Below are 21469 nucleotides of genomic sequence, written 5' to 3'. Positions count from 1 at the left end.
GGCCCCTCTGCTTGCAGGCATGACACACCTCTGATGGGCTCCCCCTCCACCCTGATACTCTCTGAAAGGATAGGGACTCAAGGCCAGCAGCTCCTGCAAAGGAAGCACCTGAAGGGACAACAACACAGACCCTCAGACACTGCCACCATGCAAGCAGGGAACACAGTGCCAGCACACAATCCAGAATGAAAATGTCACTTGATTCACAGCGAGGAGCAACCAGCCTGTCAGCCCTGGAGCTTCAGATCCACCACTGGAGCCAGATATCAGCTCCAGTAGAGCTCCCTGGGATTGCTTCACTGATGTTCCCAGGCTCAAAAGCAGGATTTGGAGTGTACTGGGGAGGTCCCTGCCCACACTCTCCCCTTTACCAACATGTCAGTTGTAAACCTGATGAAGGGCAATAAAGATGAGTTTGCAATTCCAGTTATAGATGTGGACAAGGGAAAGGTGATCACAGTTCAGGAGATGTTCTCTGAGTGTCCCTGACCTTCCAGGTTGCCCCAAGCTGGCATTACAGTGCCTCTCTCTGTGCTAAGGCAATTACCCTGCTTATCTTCTGCAGAATTATAGTTATTTGAAACAGTTAGACTCTGTTGTATTTTTTTACATTTTTGCTTTAAAATCTGTGTTACAGACAACTTCTGAAAGCATAATGAGGAGAGCAATAAGTGCCACAAAGAGGAGAACACACTGATTTTCCCTTTTGCCCTGGAGAGTGAGTCGGGCCTGCTCTTGGACAATTTGTAGAAGACAAACCTGCAAAGAACGAGGCTGATATTTCTGCAACAACTATGTTTTCTTCAGTAAGAGACCAAAGTGCAGTATTCCCTGTAAGCCAATTGCCCAAAGGCACCTCTGGTCCTGCATGGGCATCCTGCAAAGGCGAGTGCTTCCCTCGCACAGGCAGGCACTGCTGCCCCACCAGGACTCTGCCCAGCCTCACTGCAGAGATCCAGACCTCACGTGCCACTTGCTGCCCCTGCTTGGAATGCCACTGCTGCAGAGCATTGTTATTTACTGACAAGTAACAGCAGACACATACTTGGGTACTGAGAGCTGGGTTAAGCCCAGAAATATTCCCCACTCAAAAACAAAAAGGAAAAAAAACCCAACCAACAAAAAAAAAAAAAAACCAAAACCAAAAAAAAAAAAAAAAAAAAAAAACACAAAAAAACAAACAAAAAAAACCCAAAAAACTAAATACTCGCCTGCTGTTGTTACAGAGAAAAAGGTGCTATTAAAAGAATGAGAGACTGGTAAGAGTTAGGCACTGGTCCAAAATGAAGATATTTTTAGGGCCCAAAAAGATTCTGTGGAAAGTCTGGGGGGAAAAAAGAGAAGATGGATAGGGGAGGTGAAAAATGAGAATTCCAGATGTGCCTTTGCAGTCCCATTTTGGGGACAGCTGTAGGATCTAGAACAGGGATGCTGATGTGCTTAAGTTCACCATACATTTTTAATGTTCAACTTCTTTATAACTCCTGGTCTGAAGGCCTTGTGTAGTTCTGGTCCTACAGGGTCTCAACCAGTTTGTAGCTCCAGTGCTGCAGTGCTGCCCTTCACAGCCCCCTCAAACTGGAGTCCTCAACCCTTTGCTCATTTAGAAAGGCATATTTTTTTAGTCAGAAAGAATTACCCTTTTTTTCCCAGACGGAAAATTCTAAGTCTAAGTGAGCGCTAACCACAGTGTTCAACACATGGCAGGGGCAGGTTGGCAAGCTGCTCCAACATGGAATTTTCCAGAAGGCATATCCTGGCCACTGGTGCACAGAAGCCTAAATTTTCATTAATAAAACATACAACAAACTCCCCAGAATGGTGCAACCTGGTGAGTCTAACTCTTTGCAGTGCTCAGCATCAGAAGGCCATCTTTGCAAAGGGAAGAATCATGCCCACTTCCCCACACCACAGTCTGAACCAGGGCAATGCTTCCCTGCAACGTCTTGGAGATGGAGGTGCTTCCTGATGGAGAATGCTCTCCTCACCCACTTGTGGACATCCCATGGGACTCACACACGGAGATCCCTTTGGGATCAGTGCATCCCTTTGAGCTTGAAGACTGCTGTTCTCCTCACCCTAGGTTTGCAGGCTCCTGCTGATGGTTCCTGCTGCTGGATCATTATCCACCACCTGTCTATGAGGAGTCTTCAGCACTTTTCTCTGACATCTCTTGGATGTCACTTAACTGCACTGCACATCATATTTTCATTTTTTAGGAAGCTGAGAATTCAGGAAGCTGGAGGCAATTATGAAAACCAAACACCTCGTGCCGCAGGCAATTTTTTGCCAATGTAGAGATGTTGTCCCATCTTCCTTCTCTGTTTGTAGAGCCCTGTGACTTTCCTCTCCACTCCTCTGTCCTTGAGGCTGGAGCAGAAGCCATTTCTCACAGACAGCCATTCCACAAAACAAAAACACAAGGGGTTTTCCCTCTCACAGACCCAAAACTTAGGAGCAAAAACCCCCACTTTGCTTTTGAGCACTGCACCAACCTGGGTAAATTCAGAGCTGTTCTAGAGAAAACAAAATGAACCAAAGAAGCAGAAAAGGTCATCAGGCACTATTGGCAGTGCTGGAACATTGGCAGCTTTTTTTCCCACTTCCTTTTCTGTTACTATTTCTTCTGCTAGATGCTTCTCAAACTCTGCATTTGCAGCAGGGTGCAAAGCAGGAGTAGATCTAGGAATGAACATGGCATGATGAAGCATTGAGGCCACCAGGGCTGATGCTCCCATGCAGACCTGAAGTCCCCTCCGGCCCCCTCCAAGCCCCCCACTCTGACTTGCCCCCAAATTCCCCAGGGACTCTGCTCTGACCCAGCACTACATTTGTGATTGCCCTGAAATCCCCCAGGGCTGCAGCTCAAAAACTACCACCGCTTTTTCCCATAGGCACCAAGGGGGAAATTTTTGTTTTCCCTCCATGTGAGAGGTGCTGGTACCTTCTGGGGTGAACAAGGACTCTGGAGACCTGGTGTGGAGGTGATTGCCAGCTGCTAAAAATGTTCAGCTTCTACAAAGTGCAATTCCAGCCTTGCACAGTCCTGTTTCTTGCTCCTGTGTTGTGCTCCTATCCCTTCCTCACTCACTGACCAGACTCCTTCAGCTGCCTAACCACTACCAAAAATAAAAACAAAGGAAAAAGCAAGGCAATGGGATCACAAGGTGCCTCAGGACACTACATAAAACATCACTGCTAGACATAGCAAAGATCAGCCCTGGTTTGGGAGGGGTTGGGGTCACCAGGGAGCTGGTCTGGGCCACGCTGGGGTTGTGGGGAAAGTGTTGCCTCCAAATACTCAAGCTAAAGGAGGTTGTCTAGAGAAGAGGCTCAGGGGTGACCTCACTGGTCTCTACAACTACTTCTTCTACAGTCTCTTCTACCATGCCTACAGAAAATGGCCTTAATCTGGGACAGGGGAGATTCAGACTACGTATTAGAAAGGGTTTTTCACTGTTAGGATGGTCAGGCATTGGAATAGGTTGCCCAGGGAGGTGGTGGAGTCACCATCCCGGCGATGTTCAAGGGATGTCTGGATGTGGTGCTGGATGATGGTTTTGTGGTTAAGGGGTTAAAATGTTGTGCTGGGTGGATGGTTGGACTTGGTGATCTTGAAGGTCTCTTCCAACCCTGACGATTCTGCTGGAAATGATGCAACTTTAAAAACTCTTTTATGTAACTTTAGGTTTGTTCACCTTTGCCCAGGGGAGGGGAATTGAAGTTTCTCTTTAAAAAGATTCTGTTCAAAGAGTTGGGTGAGGTCTGATGAGTTTAACGTCTAGATTGGGGAAGCCAGAAAATACACAGGAGGTTAATAAACATTAATGAATATTACACAGGGTGGGGTCAGAAACACATGGTCTGGGAAAAGATCGATAAGAGAACCAAAGAATTAAGATCTAATCAGCATCAAAGGCAAAGGGATCGATAACCAACAGGAGATTGAATACTAAGAACTGTGTAATTTAGGACCAATGAACATGAATGTCTTTCAAGTTTTTTTATGTATAAACAGGTGAAAAGTCTAGCAAAGAACCATATATGGTGGAATGATTTTCAGTGTGCAACCCGGACATGCGTGGATGATCATTTCTGCTGCACATCTGGCCAGAATAAAGTAATGCTGTGATTTTCTAACACTGAAAAGATGTTGTCAGAGAGTTCCTGTTTTTTCCGCAGTTTCAGCAGCAATTCTGTGGTTCTATAAGGGGGCAGGCACAGGGGCAAAGATTCCTGGCAAAGGCTCGAGGCTCTGCTCAGGCTGCAGCAAGGAGGGGAAACACAACCCAAATCATAACCCAAAGGTGAGGAAAGCCCTCCCAAAATCTTTCCCCAGGGCAGACACAGAGCGAGATCCAGCCAGGATCAGGGAGGGGCGGCTCAGCCAGGAGGAGGGAGGGGCTGTTCGTCCTCGGGAAATGCTGTCAGCGCTTTTTTTAAAAAAGCTAAACAGTTCGTTTCATTGCCCTTGTGCCGGTTTCGATTCCGAGGGTTCAGCCCGGCTCTCCTGAGGGCAGCCCCGAGAATGAAAGCCAGCCGGTCCCTCCGCCTGCGCCGAACCGAGCCTGCCGCGGCCGGCGGGGCAGCCGAGCCGGGCCCGGGGGGCTGCCAGGGACGGCCCGGCGGGGCTGCCGAGGAGGAGCCGGGCCCGGGGGGCTGCCAGGGACGGCCCGGCGGGGCTGCCGAGGAGGAGCCGGGCCCGGGGGGCTGCCAGGGACGGCCCGGCGGGGCTGCCGAGGAGGAGCCGGGCCCGGGGGGCTGCCAGGGACGGCCCGGCGGGGCTGCCGAGGAGGAGCCGGGCCCGGTGACACCGCCCCGGGTGGCCGCGGAGGGACGGGCCTCGGGGGGCGGCCCGGGCCGGGTGAAGCAGGCCGCGCCTAGGGCTGCGGAGGCCGCGCCGCGCCCCATGGGCCGGGCCGGGTTCCCGTGGGCTCCTGGAAGTCCGCTGGAAGCGGTGGCCGTGCTGGCCGGGCTGGCGGCGATCGGGGGGCTCGCTATGTGAGTACTCGCGGGGCCCGGCTCAGGCGGCGCCGCCGGCTTTCGCCGCTTCTGCTTCTCACAAGCGAAAAGGAGAAGCAGTGCCTGAGTTGCGGAGGGTTTCTGGGGGAAGGCGTGGTTGGTATTTCTTGTCTGAAGTACCCGCGGGGTGGGGGTGCTGCCTGTGTGAGCACCCGCTGTTGTAGCCTGCCCGAGGAGCAGGGCCAGGTGTCACTGCCATTGCCTGGCCCTGCCAAAGCTGAGCAGGCCAAACCTTACCCCTTACCCCTTATTTTTGTACCCCTGAGGGTCAGCCTCGCCTTACCCCAGGGTACAAAAGCCACTGGGTTCTGATGTGAGCTTGCTCATGCACTCAGAAAGGTGGAGAACATGGTTGTGGTGACATACCCTGCACATGGTTCAGCACTCCTGCCCTTCGTTTTTGGTCTTTGAGCTGGGTAGGATATACAGCGTTATCCTGCCAGCGTCCTAGCAGGACATCACCAGGTGTCCCTGGCCCAGGGCTGGGCTGCCACACACTTACCCACGGTTGGTGCACAGGGTCCATGTGCTGTGAAGAAATACATCATCTGGGTGAGACTCATGTGCCAGGCAGGGTATCCAGCCTGCTGGGTATCCAGCCTGCTGGAGCTTAGCAGGACAAGCCCATACTGAACTGGGAAAGATTTAATTCTCATTCTCCTTCTCTTTTTTTTCTTTCTCACAGTGTCTTCTACATTGAAGTACTCATGGGACAAAAAATGTGTCCTAAGGGGGTGGAAAACTATGTGGCATCCATAGTGCTGAGTGCAGTTGGTGACACGCTGGGATATTACAATGGGAGATGGGAGTTCCAGAAGAGTGGCCCAGTCATCCACAAGGAGCTGGCAGAGATGGGGGGACTGACCAACATTAGCCTCCAGGGTTGGATAGTCAGCGATGATACCGTGATGCACTTGGCCACGGCCGAAGCCCTGGTAGCAGCCGGGAAAAACCCAAGCTTACCACATCTCTACACTTTGCTTGCAAGGAACTACAAGGAGTGCATGAATGACATGGAGGGCAGAGCTCCAGGTAACCCCTCCATCCTACTGTCTGGGTAGAGCTGTGCTGTTGCTCATGTCGCTCTTGCAGCTTGGAGCTGGGGCTGGCCCCAGCTCTGCTTTTGGCTGTTTAGTGTGTTAACGGTATTTCACGTAAAGGCAAAAGTGTTCCACACTCAGTACCTGTTTCAGGATGAGCTAAAGAGAACAGAGTAAGGCAAGCTGAAGTGGTTTGGGCTTCTCTGAACTAGATGAAAAAGATACTGTTTCGTTCACAATTACAAAACATTCTTACGGGTGTGTTTGAGGCCCTGCCTCACATCAGGAAGGGTGATGGCTTTTGCACTTTGGATTCCTACATTCAGTGGATAAAAAATTCACATTCAGCTACTGTAATGCACACCCAGATATGCTGTGTTAAAGCAACACATTTAAACAGATAATTAATACAGAACTTCTCATCATAAATGCAACAAATTACATGTAAAATATATTTAAAGGCACAAACATCCTTGCTTGGAATAATTACACTTACTAAACCCAAAGTCTACTTGTGGCTAGCTCTGCATGCCTGATTTCTGCACCAGGACAGCCAGGCCAATCTTCTTTTCTGAACCTTGTACTTCCACAGCTCTCTTTTCTCTGCATAGACAAAGCAGTGCTGAGTTTGTGTCACAAGCAGTGGGCCGGGCAGTATTCAGGAAGAGCACCGTGACAGGCTACAGTAGCCAAGACATGTACAACAAATCCCTGTGGTTCCTAGTTCACCCAGCCCTCCTGACCCAGCTCTTCCCCGAGGATTCCATCCCTTTCTGTGCTCATAGCCCAGGTTCTTCTGGATGCTTGGATTACATTTAAATTGGAGCTGCTTAGGCTGGGCCTCTAATTTGACCAGCACAGGAGGTGTGAAGTATCCAGGAAACACTCAAATTCAGCAGTCCTGTGCAAAGTTTATACATTGAAATTGTATGTATGCTTAGATGTGCTTATTTGGAGTGGCCAGAGTATGTCAAGAGTGTTCTGTCTTGACATTAAACATGGGAAAGGCCAAATCATGCCACTGAGCATAGTGTTTCAGAGCTGTGCATTTCCAAAATAAACCAGGTTGGAAACCTGAACAGAAATTTATTCTGCTTACATTTCCACAGTGGGCTACTATCCTTGTGTAAAGAACTAAATTATCAGTCTTCTTTTAACACCCATATTCCCAGTTGTTGGAGTGGCCTAATTAGTAAAACATTTAGGAAGGGGTAATGATGCTTGTCAGGACAGCTGAAGTTGGCAGATCAAACTTCCAAGAGATTCATGGCAGTTTTGGTGAAGCAGCATAGTTTAGTTCCCCTAGCAAAGATGGACTAACCACAGCTGCCAGTGAGACAGCACCTGGAAGGATTTTCACTCTCTAACCTTGGTGACTAAAACCTAAGATGAAAAGGAGAAGAACCTAAAATTTAAATGTTAAAATTTAAATAATATCTAAGAACAAAAGGACACCTACTGCATTCCTCCTGTGACTAAACTGAGCTGCAATATGCCCAAAAGAAGTTCCTCTTCCTGGAAGTGATGAATTTGAAAGCAAACTTGCTATGGACATTAAGAGGAGTGCCAAGGAAAGGTCAGATTATCTAGGTAAAAAAAGAAATATACATTTTTTAGTGGGTCCAAAGACAAAAAATTAAAAATTTTGCAATCAGAATTGCTCCTGCTGCAGGTAAAGGAAAGGCATTCAGCTCTGAGAGTTTAAATCCTGACCCTTAGCAGTTTAATTCCCACTGAAGTGAATACCTAATCCATACCCTGAAAAGCCGTCTGGATTCTCCATGCCATATTGATAAGTCCTAATGATAAAAGCTGCACGTCAATAACCTCTTTTGGCAGTTCAGAATAAATGGATTTTAACTGAGAACATAACCCAAGGTGGTGCTCTTCTGGCCTAAGTACTCACCAGGGAATTGCAGCCCTGAAGGCTGAGAATGGGAAGTTGCTGTTGGAACTTTTGCCCAACACAGAAGAGATTTCCTTAGAACAGTGGGGGAAAGTCACATTGATGGCTCACATGAGGCAGTCCAGACCTGAAAACCCTAAGCTGCAGTAACAAAGGGATTCCCACAACGTTCTGAGTCATAGGACAGCCACAGCAGGGTCCCTCAGGGACGCAGCCCCAGGAGAGAACTCTGGGGGTAGTAATTCAATGACAAGGTAATCCCTTCATCCACTATTGCTGTTTGTGATGTGCCACAGCCCCAATTTCATTGTTCCTTGCAGTTTACTAAGCCAATGAATTAAGCAACACAAGCATAGACATACTTCTTTTTTCACTGTACAACTAAAGCATTTCTTCAGGAAACCTTCTGCTTCAAAATTGCCTTTTGGTCCTGGTCCTCTCCCTTTCGAATTATTTACCACAGTGTGGTTTGTGTAACTCACCTTTTTTTATGTGTACTGATCAACCCCAAACGACTGTTACATGAAGAGTCTAGGTAAGTGGAATGAAGGCCTATCCCAAAACTTGAGTCCAGCTGTTCTTGAAACTTTTTCAGGTTGCCCTAATTCACACACTATTTTTTCCTTGTATTTCTTTTTTCCTTAGACCAGTACCATGTTTAGGTTACTTTTAATTTCCTGTTGTTAGTACAGTAAAGGATTTCCAAAACAATTTTCTAATTCAAAAACTCCCTACAGCAGTTTTTTTAAAATCTATTAAAAAAAAAAAAAAAGACCTGATGTGATTCCATCTTAGCCTTCCTAAATCAGCTTGCTAATGTTTTAATATTTTAACTCTTTAAAAGTGTGAGGGATACTACTTGTAATACTTCATAAATTGTAAGTCTTAGCTGTCATCCACTGGTTTGTTTTACACAATTTTTTCCACTTGCAAGTTATCAGTAGTCATTTCCTAAAATAATATGCACAGGCTTAAAGCTGCAAGCAAATTGTATTGCAAAATAACCAGTCTTCCTTTCCATTAAAAGCCTTGTCATTTTCCTTTTTATTTTAGCTACAATTAGTGCAAGAACAATCTCACTTTTTATCAAGGACTGAGGTGTGTGGTCTCAGCCTGCCCAGGCAGGTCTTGAAGAAATGTTTTTTTCTCGAAGTTTCAGCAAGAGTAATCTTTGCTTTTGTTATGCAGATTTTGATTTTAAGTTACCCTAGTCCCTGTGCTCCCTCCCTTCCCCCTTGCTTTCCTGGAAGAAGTTCTCTTTTACCAGAATAGTTGGCACAGCTTTTTAAAAAATGTGGCTTTGTTTGACAGGTTCATTTTAATGTCCTGTTACAGGTCATTGGGTACAGTGCTTGGTATGGTGAGATTTTTAGAAAAATGCCTCAATTTTCTGTTAGTCATCACAAAGTTGGAAATTATGCTGATATCCCTCTTAACAATTTTGATACACGGCAGCCAGCACTGAATTAGTAAACTACATGAAATTTAGAGGCCTGAACATGTTCCCACACTGAGACATCCTAAAAGCAAACTCACAGATACTTCAGTTAGAGGCTGGTTGTGACCGGTCCCAGTAGAGCTAAAGATGCTTGGCCCAGTATGTGACATCATTCCCCGAGGATAACGGTGGACAGCTGTTAGTTATTTTTAGCATATGTCCAGAAGCCAGTCTTAAAGCTGTGCATGGTTTTGGAGGTATTTCAGTTACAAGGGTGCTGTACATGCAGGTAAAACAGGCTGCCATAAACCAAACCCTACTGCCAAACATGTACATGGAATTGCAGAAGCCAAGAGCTCTGCAGGGGACTTAGTGCAGTACCTGGATGTGATGAGCAAAGTCACAGATCATGGTGACTGAGTTACACCAAAGTGAGGTGAATTTTCTTGACCAGGCTTCTTCCTTGCTATTCTATTTTGTTTGACTTCCCAAGTAACAGACCACCTGCAAGTTCATCAGCTACCCGTCCCAGTAAGGGAACAAAGTGTACGAGCAACAGTCTAGTTTTGGGGGTGTGTTAACAGCCAGCTGCTGCTGTTGCCCTGTGTCTGAGAGAGGACTCAGCACACTGGGTCTGTTGAGTCCACCTTTGCCATTGTCCAGCACATTAAAACTTAAATGAAGCTGCTTGAAACCTGCCTTGATTTACCTTCCTGCTGGAAAAGAAGTATTTACAATTGGGCCAGAAGAGAAGACTAGGAGGAAAAAAAAAAAGCAAGGTAGAGAATCAAAGATAATTCAGTCTTCCAAACCTGTTTCTTCTTTACACACAAGCATTTGGGCTTAGCTCTCAAAACATTTCACTGTCTTGGCTGAGGAAGCTGGCTGGGCTCTGAAATTATAATGTTTTCTTTGTCCTATGAATGTGTTGGACTAACAAGTGTTCATCTGAAGAAGCAGCACTGGAAGAAGCAGAGTAATTTCTTTAAAAAGTAAATAGAAGAAATATGAAAGAGATGGAGGTGGCCTTGCCTCATTCCTTACAGTCTTTCTGTAGTTACCCTTTAGTGGCAGTGTTTGGAGATGAACTAGTGAGCTGGACAAACCTTTGGTACTCCTCTTTCATAAGCTGAAGTTGCTCTTCAGCTTATGAGAGAGGAGTACAATAAAAGCAGTTATGTAGACTGTGTTGAAGTGAGAGACGTGCTACACTCAAGGCTTTCTGGCAAACTTAAAATGCAGCAAGGAAGATCTGGAAAACATTTTCTGTCAGTACATTTTCTATTAGTAAGGCAAATGAGGAGCTTGTGGGGTCCCTGCCTTTAGAAGTCCTGTGAAAAAGCAGTTACCCAGACTAGCCTTGTGTCAGAGATCCTACAAACCCTTCTGTTTACAGAGAGAGATATATCTAGGTATGTGTGTATCTACCTATTAGTGTATATTTTTTTTGGCTAACACAAAATCTAAATATAAACCATGTCAGTAACTGAGCAGTGAAGTGTTTCCTACCCCTAGACCTTTTAATTGTTTTCACAAACAAAAATTGTCAGGTCTGCTGCAGAGGATGAAGGTTGTTCCAGCAGTTTAAGGCAGGATATGTATGTGAGCAGACAACTTATGTTTTTAAGAGGAAGCTCAAATCCCTTATACAGAGTGATGCTTTCTTCCCTACTGCCCTGCCTGTCTTCCCCTTGTTCCCAAGCTACCTCCTGCTGATGTTTCTTTCTTCTCTTGGGCTCTGCGGCTCCTGTCTCCAGGTGCCATGTCTCTGGAAAGCACCATGAAGCTGGATCCGGGGCAGCCGAACGGCTGGCGGATCCCGTTCAGCCCACGGGCAGGAGGCTGCGGGGCCGCCATGCGCGCCATGAGCATCGGGCTGCGCTTCTACCAGCCCACCCAGCTGGACACCCTGGTCAAAGTCAGCATCGAGAGTGGCCGCATGACCCACCACCACCCCACTGGCTACCTGGGGGCCCTGGCCTCAGCCCTCTTCACGGCTTATGCAGTGAACAGCGTCCCCCCTGTGGCCTGGGGGAAGGGGCTGATGGAGGTGCTGCCACAGGCAAAAGCCTATGTGCAAGAGTCCGGCTTCTTCGTGAAGGAGAACATGGAGCAATGGTGAGCTGCACTCCCTGTGCCGCCATTTCGTAAAGCCCTTGTACGACAAAGCAAGCTCTGCTCGTAATTAAGTTTCAGTAATCACATTATGGCAAACTTCTAGGGCAGCACACACCTGCCATAGGATCAAATCAATTCAGAATACCTTAACTTGAAGGAAAAAAAAAAAAGCGGGTCGTGTTTGGGTCATGTACTTGTGGCCATTTTTTGGATCCAATATGAAGTAGGTAGACTTGTCATCTCAAGCAACTGTGATCTTAAGAAAGATGGCAAGCAGGGCTGGGGAACAGCATCAAGCTTAGGGCTGAGCTCAGTTTGAAAGTTATAACCAAATCTAACTGCATATTCACTGCACCTCTGTGTGCAAGGGCACACACAGAGGTAGAGCTGCTCTGAATTTGGGAGGATGACTCAGTTCTCACTCTGAGCCTTTGAATCCTGCAGGTGCTGGGCTGCCTTCTCCCATGTGACGGGAGGGAGGGGAAATCTAACTCACTGAAACTCGTCCTTGTGCCTCTTACTGTAAATCACGTCCCTAGTTTTGACAAATGGGGGCCGCCTGCCATTTTGCTGAGCCCTTGCTCCGGGCTCTTGACGTGGCGCATTTTCCGCTGGCGCCTGTGTGGTGCTCAGCTGTGTGCTGCTGCCCTGGGACAACTTACAGCCACTCCATCCTGTCCTGTTTGGCAGGTATTACTTTGAAGAGCAGTGGAAAAAATACCTGGTGGCGAGAGGCATCTTAGACGGGGTCTCGTCACCCAAATTCCCAGCCAAGTACGGTGTGGAAGAGAGAGACTCGTTCTACACCTCCCTCAGCTACAGCGGCTGGGGAGGCAGCAGCGGGCATGACGCGCCCATGATCGCCTACGACGCCCTGCTGGGCGCGGGGGACTCCTGGACGGAGCTGGCTCACCGCGCCTTCTTCCACGGGGGTGACAGTGACTCCACGGCTGCCATCGCCGCCAGCTGGTGGGGTGTCATTCATGCCTTCAAGGGGGTTCCCCCCTCCCTCTACGTCCACCTGGAGTACAAGGACCGCCTGGAGAAGGTAGCCAAGGGCTTGTACAACATCATTTAGGCAGGAGACGGCAGGGCACCCCACAGGCACACTTACCCAGCGGCTGTCCCGTGCTCTCTCGCTTGGTTTGCAAACCTGCCAGTTAAATCTTGAGAATGTAAGCCAGAGCCAGACCTGCCTCTTCTTGGTGTGCTGGCTTCAGTGGGGAGACCACATTGGTGCTAGTTTGGGGCTGGTGTTTTGACGGGAACACACAATGGTCCTCCGAGACATCCCTCCTGCACTGCAGGGTGGCTGCACATCACCTGGTCCTCAAGAGGAGCAGGAGGACCCACAGCAGCCCTGCTGGTCCTGCTGAAGCAGCAGGACAGGCAGCAAACCCCACTCAGGCTGCCCCAAACCAGCATCCTCCCCCTCCAAGGGGAGCAGGGAGCACAAGCAGCCCATTGTGTCTGGGGACAACAGAGCTTTCTTATAAAATTATTTTAGCAGAGAATGTTTTTTGTTTCAAATGAATGTGGAAAAAAACCCCAAACCTGACCTTAAAGCTGTATGAGCAGTGCATTGGACCCAATTCCACACCACTTCTGCAATACAGGTAGGAATGCACCAGGCTACTTTCCTATTTCAGTGAATGTAGGAGAATTCAAGACTCTTGATGAAATCCTTACTTAAGGCAAAAGTGGATAAGGAGAATTAACAGGTTGCATTGTACATCAGCTTCTGTAGTGAACTATGTCCTGCTTTTGTCAAGGTTACTAAAGGTAATTTGCTTAACATTTGCTATGCATAATTCTATTAAAGTAAGGTTTTTCTTCAAATCCAGATGGCACAGGAAAGTACTAAAACTGTTTTCAGAACAATTTCAAAACCAGTTTATCCCATTCAATAAAAAGACTTGACAAGCCTCTGTTAAATGTTGTGTTCTATTATGGCATGGGTTGAGAGTTGGATGGGTTATGAAATCAGAGGTGCCAGGTGTCTGCAAGCTCCAGCTGCAAGAGAGAGATGTGCTACCAGTGGTAGGGAGAGAAGTTATTGCATCAAGGATTAGGGGCAGAGGGAGAGGGTTCCCAAGAGGAGGGCCTCAGCACACCTTTATACTGTGAGTGCACATAAAGGCATAATAAAAGCCCAGATCTGACAAAAACCAGCAGCAATAGGATTCACAATTTCAACACGGTTTACTACAGCTCTCGGATGTGTTGTATAAAACATGTTTTAGTGCAACATAGTACAAAGTTTTTGTTGGGTTTTTTTTCACTTTTTTCTTTTTTTAAAAATCCCAAACATTTTTCCACATCATGCATGGACAGGATCCCTCTCTTTCTTCTTGGGTTCGTTACAGAAAGTTACTGCAGAGGGAGTGGTTTGAAAAGCTTTGTGTTAAAACTCATTACAGGAAGAGGCTGCCTTATAAAAACTGAGAGAAGTTTGAGACTGGGGATCACACTGCCAGAGCAGTGGAGAAATGTCACCAGCAAGGTACATTCAGGGACCACTGTGGGAGCCACTTCCCAGGAAAGCCTGGGCTCTGTGGCAGGCCTCCAGGAGAGCCCTGCTCCGGGGCAGACAGGTTGGCGAGGAGAAGCGTGGCTCAGGTGCAGAGCAGAGCTCTCCCAGGAAAGAACAGCTCCCGCTGACTTCATTCTCTCTTCTTCCTTAAAGCTGAAGTGAGTCGTGGTTCCTGCCTAGGAGCAGTACCTACAGGAGATAGTACAGTTAGGAAGCAATAACCACTGGCTTGCAGCTGCAGTTGTTTGCACCTCGATTCTTCATTTCCATTCACTTCTCATCCCACTCCTCTCTTTGCTGACGTCTTAGCCAGAAAGGGAAGACAAGTGTGCGGGTGTGCGATACATACAGATAATAAGAATGTGATTTTATGCATATGCTGGGGCCAGTAAGCAGTTACTTCTCGAGGAGGCAGACTTCACAGAGGGATGAGTGAAACTGGGGCTTCCCAGCAGAAGAAGAAACCATTGCTGTTCTGGTGGAGGTGCAGAGGTGGCCAACTTCGAACGCCTTTGCATGGGATGATCTGCAGCCATGTGGGTCCTCTCCCAGACAAGAGCGAGGCTTCATGGTGCAAATCTCCTACCTGAAGCTTCACCACCTCTGAAACGTCAAGGCATCAGGGTCTAACTGACTTAGTGCTACAGAGCATCTGCTGAGGTCCCCTCTGCTCCCAAAGAGCAGTCCGACCCTCTGGAGAGGACAACGGCGGTGGGTATGGCACCTCTCGCACATGAGGCAGGGGGGTCTTGTGGCTGCACCCCTCCGCCCCCGGTTGGCTTCAGCCATGCTGCAAAAAAACAAATGGCCGGATTTGCCAGGAAGACATCAAGGAAGACAACAAAAGGCCATTTTTGGCAAACATTTTCTTCCGCCAGACGTAACACGAGGGAGGAGGCGGCTTCCTCCACAGGACAGGGCAGGGGTTCTTGGCATTAGGGGGTGCAGGAGGTCAGGTGCCGCACGCGGGCAAGAGCCCTGGTTTGGTTCACAAGAGCCATATCTTTCACAGAAAGAACAGCATTTCCTGCCACAGTGATTCTTACAAGAGCAGGTGATGTTGCCAGGAGGGGGAGCTTATGGAGGAATGGATTTTCTTCCTAAAGTTTCAGAAACTAACAGAAGATGCACACATACACGCAGGGGAAGATTTCTCTTGGCCAAGGGGATAGGGAAGTCCCCAGGGTGCTGATGCGCTGCAGGCCCCTTGCTCTGTCCAGGCCCACACTGGGGAGTAGTGCAGCCACAGGAGAACTCGTGACACGTGGTGGTTAACTGCACGTCCCCGCTACGTGGCATGTTTGCTACTGGGCTCCTTGGCTGAACCATCCAGGGACTGTGAACCTGACCTGTGGAGCTTCTCCTTTCCTCCTTCCTAGACTCTTTACTTTGGTCATGTTGAAGCCTTCAGAGAGACTGGATTAAGCCTCCCATTCCCAAATGACTGGGGCACAGAGGAGATCTGCTTCATCAGAGGTGGCAGCAGGGACACCAGGGAGGAGCATGACTCTGGTGAGACCGTACAAGGACCCTCTTTGCTACAACACAGTCAGGGCTTTCAGGTGTCCTTCCTTTCCCCCTTTCAGTTCCATGAAACAAACTAAACTGCTTTTGTCCTGACTGCAAGCACGCTCAATATTCAGTCTCTCCAAGACCTGGGAACACTCCCAAAAGGTGAATTGCTCCCTCCTGAGAAAATGAGTAAGATGGAGGCAAGAAGATGCTGAGGCTACAGCCAGTCTTTGAAATGGACCTCTTGACAGCCCAATTAGCCCCTCTAGGGACAGACCTGGCTTTGTCTGTTTTGGAAGAGGGAGGAGCTAACTCAGTGCACATTGGGAAAAGATCTTCACTGTGGCACTGAGTCTGAGAAGGAAAAACAGTCCGTTTTGGAAAACATATATGTTTACTTCCAAAGAGGTCATTGTAGGACCAATACCCCCTGGGAACTCCACACTGTGTGGAGGGCAGGGAAAGTCTACAGTTTTTTGAGTGACCAAAAAATAAATGATAAAAAAGCAACAGCCCAAAAGACAGCAAGTGATGTGAGTCAAATTAGTCCGAGAGGAACATCTGCTATGTACAGCAAGTACCTCTGTCCATTGGGGTGAGGGGATATGTTCCCACAGGTGCTGGAAGAAGCCTTGGACCCTCCTGCTCCTGCTGGCTGGGCAGAGCTCAGCCACTGTGTCAGAGCACAGACACTGAAACTGAAACAAGAACAACAAACCCCACTGTGGTCCTCAGAGTTCACGGTGTATCTCTACTTCTCTCCCTCTGTGCGTCCCTACAGTCTTTCTGCCTCTTTAGTCCATGGTTCCCGGGTGGATGCTGAGGACTGGTGGCTCAAGGCAAGTGGGAGAGTAGTTGAGGTGAGGCTCTTTGATCCACAGCAAGGGAACCCCATTCTTGCCCTCCGAGTTCTTGCTGGAGTTTCGGCTCTTGAACCGCACCAGGAGGATGGTGATGATCAAGATGCCAAAGATGGGGAAGGGGTAGAAGAACACAAAGTAGAAGAGAGCATCATTGGAGCAGATGACAGACTGCAGCGTGGAACCTGGAAAGAGACACAGTGTGGTCACATTTCATGGTTTCTCTGTAATCAGGGCATGCAAACTTCCTCAAAAACATAGAAAAACAGATGCTCATTATTCTATGTCAAAGCAGGAGGTGGAGCTCTGGGAAAAGTAACAGTGTTAGAACAGAAGAAAGTTGTAACAGGGCATGTTTCAGCTTTATCCCCTAAAGAGTTTAATGAGTGATAAGAGTCCTCCCTGGAGGAGATTTTATAGTATCTTATAAACCTTTGAGCTGATTGGAAAAGTACCAGCACCACAGACTTGTCCCAGTCCCACTCACGCCTTGTTCTTTTCATCTTGGTTGAACCAAAGATGCAGAGGATGCCAGGGCCATGGCCCCAGACAGTTGTCACCTCTTCTCACCTGCATCCTGCACGTGCACAGCGACCATCCCCGACTCCTCCTCGGCCAGCCGGTACCAGACGCCATTGGGATCTGCCAGCCACTCCTCCACTCGGCACGAGTAGTTGCCCGTGTCGGCACCGCCAGCCTGCAGCACCGTCAGCCGGAAAAGCACTGCTGAGAGCCTCTGGAAGCGCAGGCGGCCCTCCCAGCGACCAGCCTCGGGGCTGAAGATGGCATCAGGGCCCACACTCAGCACCGCCTCCCTCTCTTCCTCCTCCTCCTCCCCCTCCTCCACGTGGTCGCCCGCCTCCTTGGCCCGCAGGTTGTACCACGTCACTGCAAAGTGGGACTCGGGGCTGGAACGGGACAGGATGCTGCAGTCCAGTGGGAAGGACTCCTTCTCCTGCACCGTGAGGTTGGCAGTGGCTGTGTCCACCTGCAGGGTGGGATCTGAGATGACAAAAATCAAGAGGTGAGTGCTGAGCTATGATCAAAACCATCCTGTCTCAACACAAACTGTCATGGCTGGTGCTGGGCACGATCCAAGCAAAACCCAAATTTTGATGCAGCCTGCCAAGACTCACAGGGACCTCAGAAGCCAACCCTGCAGGCACAGCATCCTCACCTCACCACACACCATCTCACACAGGGGCAAACAGATGCTGGCTGCAAGCACCATCCTACCCCTGCCCATCCTCACCCCAATGAAGGGACAAGAGGAGAAAGCTGGTGCAGCTCATTCCGACATGCTACATGTTAGGATACCAAGGTTTGGTGCATGTGCTGAGGAGCCATGTGCTATTCCTCCCCAACTACTGCTGCACAGAACATTGCACTCCCTGCTTTTTATTTCTTTGAGAGTGCTCAAAGGACTTGAAAATCATTATGACAGAAGAGAAGAAGGCCTTTTCCAGCAGTTTGAAAAGTCATTTAGGTAAGAGGTTCCTCCATAAAGATGGTCTCAACACTAATGCAGCAAGGATGCTCCAAAAGTCTTCCTCATTTTTTTTCCTCTAGTGCTTGCTGCAAGGCTAAAGAGATGTTTTTACCTAACTGAGACACAGTGGCCAGAATCCACAATGAGTTGATTAAAGGCTGACTTCAAGAGCAATTAACATTTGGTTTAGTCATCTTGCCAGGGAGCACATACTCCAGGGATCACAATCAGTCTGGATCTAAGCTTTCATTTGAAGATTAAAAAGCCCTTTCCAAAGCGGGAGCTGAGCAGGAAGGGCAAGTCGATAGCTCACCAAAGAGAGAGGCACTTTCTTCCCCAGTGAGGAGAGCTGGGCAAGCCCTCCCTTGTGCAGACACTGGGTATCTCTCAGGAGGGGGCTGCTGATCCTCAGCTCTCGTCAGTCACAGGGCTGCTGTACCCAGTGGGCTTCTCATTACAGCACCTGCCCAACACTTTTTAAATGGTCCTGTGAGGAAAACTTTCATTAAGGCCAGAGCTCTTCAGGCCATAAGCGAGTATTTGCAGTTCACATCTTCCTAAAGAAGACTACTGAGCAGAAACAGAAATGAGTTAAGTAATAAATTTTGGGGACTAGTAAGGTAAGAAGGAGGAAGGGAAGGAAATGGCTTGTCAAAACTAACACAAAGCCTCCCTCACCTCTAGCAGGTTAAGCAGAAAGAGGAGAACTGATGTCTGAAGGTGCTGAGAGGTTTTTTCCCCCCTTGCTGATGATTATAGCCCTGACAGATGAGGCTGGAGTTCCTCACTAATGAGATATGAGTCACAAGCACGATTAGTCATTTTCTTAAGTACTGACTGCTATGAAACAAAAACAAACAACAACAAAGCACATTTAGAAAAAATAAATCTTCAATTAGTGAACTCCCAACTCCCTCTCTTCTTCCAACTCCACAGTCTTCTGCAATTCAAGAGGAGCCTCAGAGATTTTTCCTGCTGCTCATTATCCCCTCCATCAGGGCTGGCAATTATCACACTGGATGGAGAGCTGTACTGACAACCCAGCACGGCACAGGGTTTGTCTGGGGAGGGCTCTCTGCTCAAGCCACTCTGGCCAGGAAAACTTCCCAAGCAAAGACATGGCAGATAAGAGCTCTGCTGTCCCCTGCTCCTCCTCCACAGTACAAATTCTGCCAGGAATGACCACTGAAATCTTTCCAGAACCTCAACTTTTGCCAGCTCTGCTGTACAGCTACAAGGCTGATATCTTGCTGGAATGGGCAGGCATGAAGCACTGCAGAACATGCAGAAAGTGGTTGCTTTAGAAGAGTCTGGGGAAATGCTCTTTGGCTGGAAGCTGGCCAGTATATATTCCAATTTATAAGAAGAACATGAGGGAAGACACAGGAAACCACAGACCTGTTAGTCTGACCTCAGTTCCTGGAAAAACTATGGAGAAGATTAAGCTGGGTACAACTGAAAGGCATTCAAAGAAAAACACAGCCATCAGACGCAGCCAACATGGCTTCAAAAAGGGGAAGTCTGGTTAAATAATTCAATATCCTTGTGTCACCTGCTCTGTCAGTGGATGAAGGGAAGGCAGTGGATACAGTTTTCCAATTTCAGTAAGGTTTTTCATATTGTCCCTCACAGCACCCTTCCAGCTGTGGGATGAGGGGGGGGTTCATGGTGCACCAGGTGCAGAACTGGCTGAAGGCCAGAGTTCAAAGGGATACAGTGAATGGTGCTACTTCTGGCTGGTAACTGGTCACCAGTAGTGTTCCTCAGGGTTCAATTTTAGGGCCAGTGCTGTTCAATATATTTATCAAAGATCTGGATACAGGAGTTGAATGCACCATTAGCAAATTTGCTGACAATACCAGACTGGGAGGTGCTGCTGATTCTCTTGAGGGACAAGAGGCCTTACAAAGTGATCTAGATAGACTGGAGCTCTGGACTTTAATGAATGGAATGGAATTTAACAAGTTGAACTGCCTGGATTTTACACCTAGGTCCAAGTAACACCATGCACAAGTAGAACTGGGAGAGGAGTATCTAGAGAGCAGCCCTGCAGAAAGGGATCTGGGGGTACTGGTTGACAGCAAGCTCAGTAAGACTCAGCAGTCTGCCTCCACTGCCCTCTTCTCATGAAAGGACCTTGCCTCTGAGGCACACACCTGGGAAGCACAGGTAGCTTCTTCCATCCGATTCTCAATCAAAATGTGAGTAAAATCAGGAGCCTACCCTATTTAATCTGCCAAAAGGGCTGAAAAAAAATTGTAGATGCAATGACAAAATGCCAAGCCCATCTAGCTGTATTTGCAGAACCTGCTCTACACTCTTTCCAGAAAAGCAAGAACGCAATCAAGAAGACATGGGAAAAGGAATCAGCGTGGTCTGTCCTGTGGTCCTGCCCTGTGCCTGGACCCACTGTCTCTGACAGACAGATGGTGATTTGTGTTTGCCCAAGAGGGCACAAGGCTGCTCAAGGCAGGTGGCAGCAGATCCCACTCACCTGGCTGCTTGACTGTGAGGGTGGTGAGCCCGGAGAGGTCCTCTGCCCGCTTGTACCAGCGGTCACTGGGGTCCAGCAGCCACTCCTCCACACGGCAGCCATAGGCCCCGCTGTCCCGCACGGTGGAGTTCTGGATGGAGAGCAGGAAGAGGCCCGGGGCTGGGCTCTCCAGGTGCAGCCGGCTCCGCAGGTCGCCCAGCGCCGCCGGCTCCCCGTAGTGCAGCGTGCTCTGCCGGCTCAGCCAGGCCACCACCTCCTTCTCGGCACGGCCCGGCCGCCACACGGACCACTCCACCACGAGCTGGGATGAGGGGCTGGTCCGGTTCTTCACCAGGCACTCCAGGGTCACCCACTCGTTCTCCAGCACCGTGATGTTTCTGTGGGTCTGGTTGACCTGCAGGCGGTTATCTATAGGAAAAGCCCGTTAGAAATGCAACGTGACCAAGGGCTGCAAGGGTCCTTTGTCTCCCTATGAGCCCTTCCTGCATGGCCACAATCCTGGGGTGTGATGAAATAAATAAGGAAGTAGAGGAAAAAATGACAGAGAAAGGAAAGGACAAAAAACTAGAGGACGAAAAGAAAATAAGGCTTGTGGTTTTTAGGGTCTTCTCAACATCTCAGGCTAGTCACCAACAATAACCCATTCAGTGGAGGGAAATGGAAACCCACAATCTCCCAGCAGGACCTGGGAGGTCCTAAGTGCACAGACACCTAATGAAGGGAGATCACACCTCACTCTTTTCTTGTTCTCCTCCTAGGACGAGGCAGTAGCCTCATCACACCCCAACCAGTAAGCCTCCCTGTTGTGGAAAAAAGAAAAAAACCAGCAAGGCAGAGAACAGACAGCTGATTACAGGGAACCCCCACTGCAAAACAAGAAGTGGCATGAGGGCAAAGTCACACGCAGTGTTTTGCTGCCTCGGGAATGTCCCTGGTTTTTGCTCCACAACTTCATTGATACATGGGAGGGTGACTGGAATCAGCTCTTTTATGCGAAATGACGTGTGGAACGCTCCTAAATCCCTCACAATTCTTTCCAGGGCCAGCCTGGACTTTC

General features: G+C 48.6%; 2 protein-coding genes across 3 annotated transcripts in view; one reads left to right on the top strand and one right to left on the bottom strand.

The window, feature by feature from the left end:
- The first annotated feature begins 4500 nt into the window (after window positions 1–4500).
- On the top strand, window positions 4501–14541 carry ADPRH (ADP-ribosylarginine hydrolase). Its single transcript, XM_068180550.1, has 4 exons — window positions 4501–5001; window positions 5708–6054; window positions 11164–11524; window positions 12215–14541. Exons 1-4 carry the CDS (start codon window positions 4529–4531, stop codon window positions 12600–12602), a joined length of 1569 nt encoding a protein of 522 aa, XP_068036651.1. The 5' UTR covers window positions 4501–4528; the 3' UTR covers window positions 12603–14541.
- IGSF3 (immunoglobulin superfamily member 3) overlaps window positions 13708–21469 on the bottom strand; it is a 91583-nt gene continuing 83821 nt past the window's right edge. For both annotated transcript variants that reach the window (XM_068180547.1, XM_068180549.1), the window contains 3 exons: window positions 20413–20820; window positions 17000–17431; window positions 13708–16614 (listed from right to left, as the gene is read on the bottom strand). In XM_068180547.1, the coding sequence (XP_068036648.1) occupies window positions 16364–16614; window positions 17000–17431; window positions 20413–20820 (1091 nt within the window). In that variant the 3' untranslated portion in view covers window positions 13708–16363. The remainder of the gene's footprint in view (window positions 16615–16999; window positions 17432–20412; window positions 20821–21469) is intronic.

The sequence above is a fragment of the Anomalospiza imberbis genome, chromosome 2, assembly GCF_031753505.1.
Source record: "Anomalospiza imberbis isolate Cuckoo-Finch-1a 21T00152 chromosome 2, ASM3175350v1, whole genome shotgun sequence".
NCBI lineage: Eukaryota > Metazoa > Chordata > Aves > Passeriformes > Viduidae > Anomalospiza > Anomalospiza imberbis.
This window is presented reverse-complemented; position numbering and strand designations above follow the sequence as displayed.

What these genes read in the sequence shown, in the direction of transcription:
- ADPRH (XM_068180550.1), top strand. Translation starts at nt 4,529, where the DNA reads ATGAAAGCCAGCCGGTCCCTCCGCCTGCGCCGAACCGAGCCTGCCGCG. An exon ending in GCGATCGGGGGGCTCGCTAT is followed by an intron (nt 5,002 to 5,707) that starts GTGAGTACTCGC and finishes TCTTTCTCACAG; the next exon opens with TGTCTTCTACATTGAAGTAC. An exon ending in CATGGAGGGCAGAGCTCCAG is followed by an intron (nt 6,055 to 11,163) that starts GTAACCCCTCCA and finishes TCCTGTCTCCAG; the next exon opens with GTGCCATGTCTCTGGAAAGC.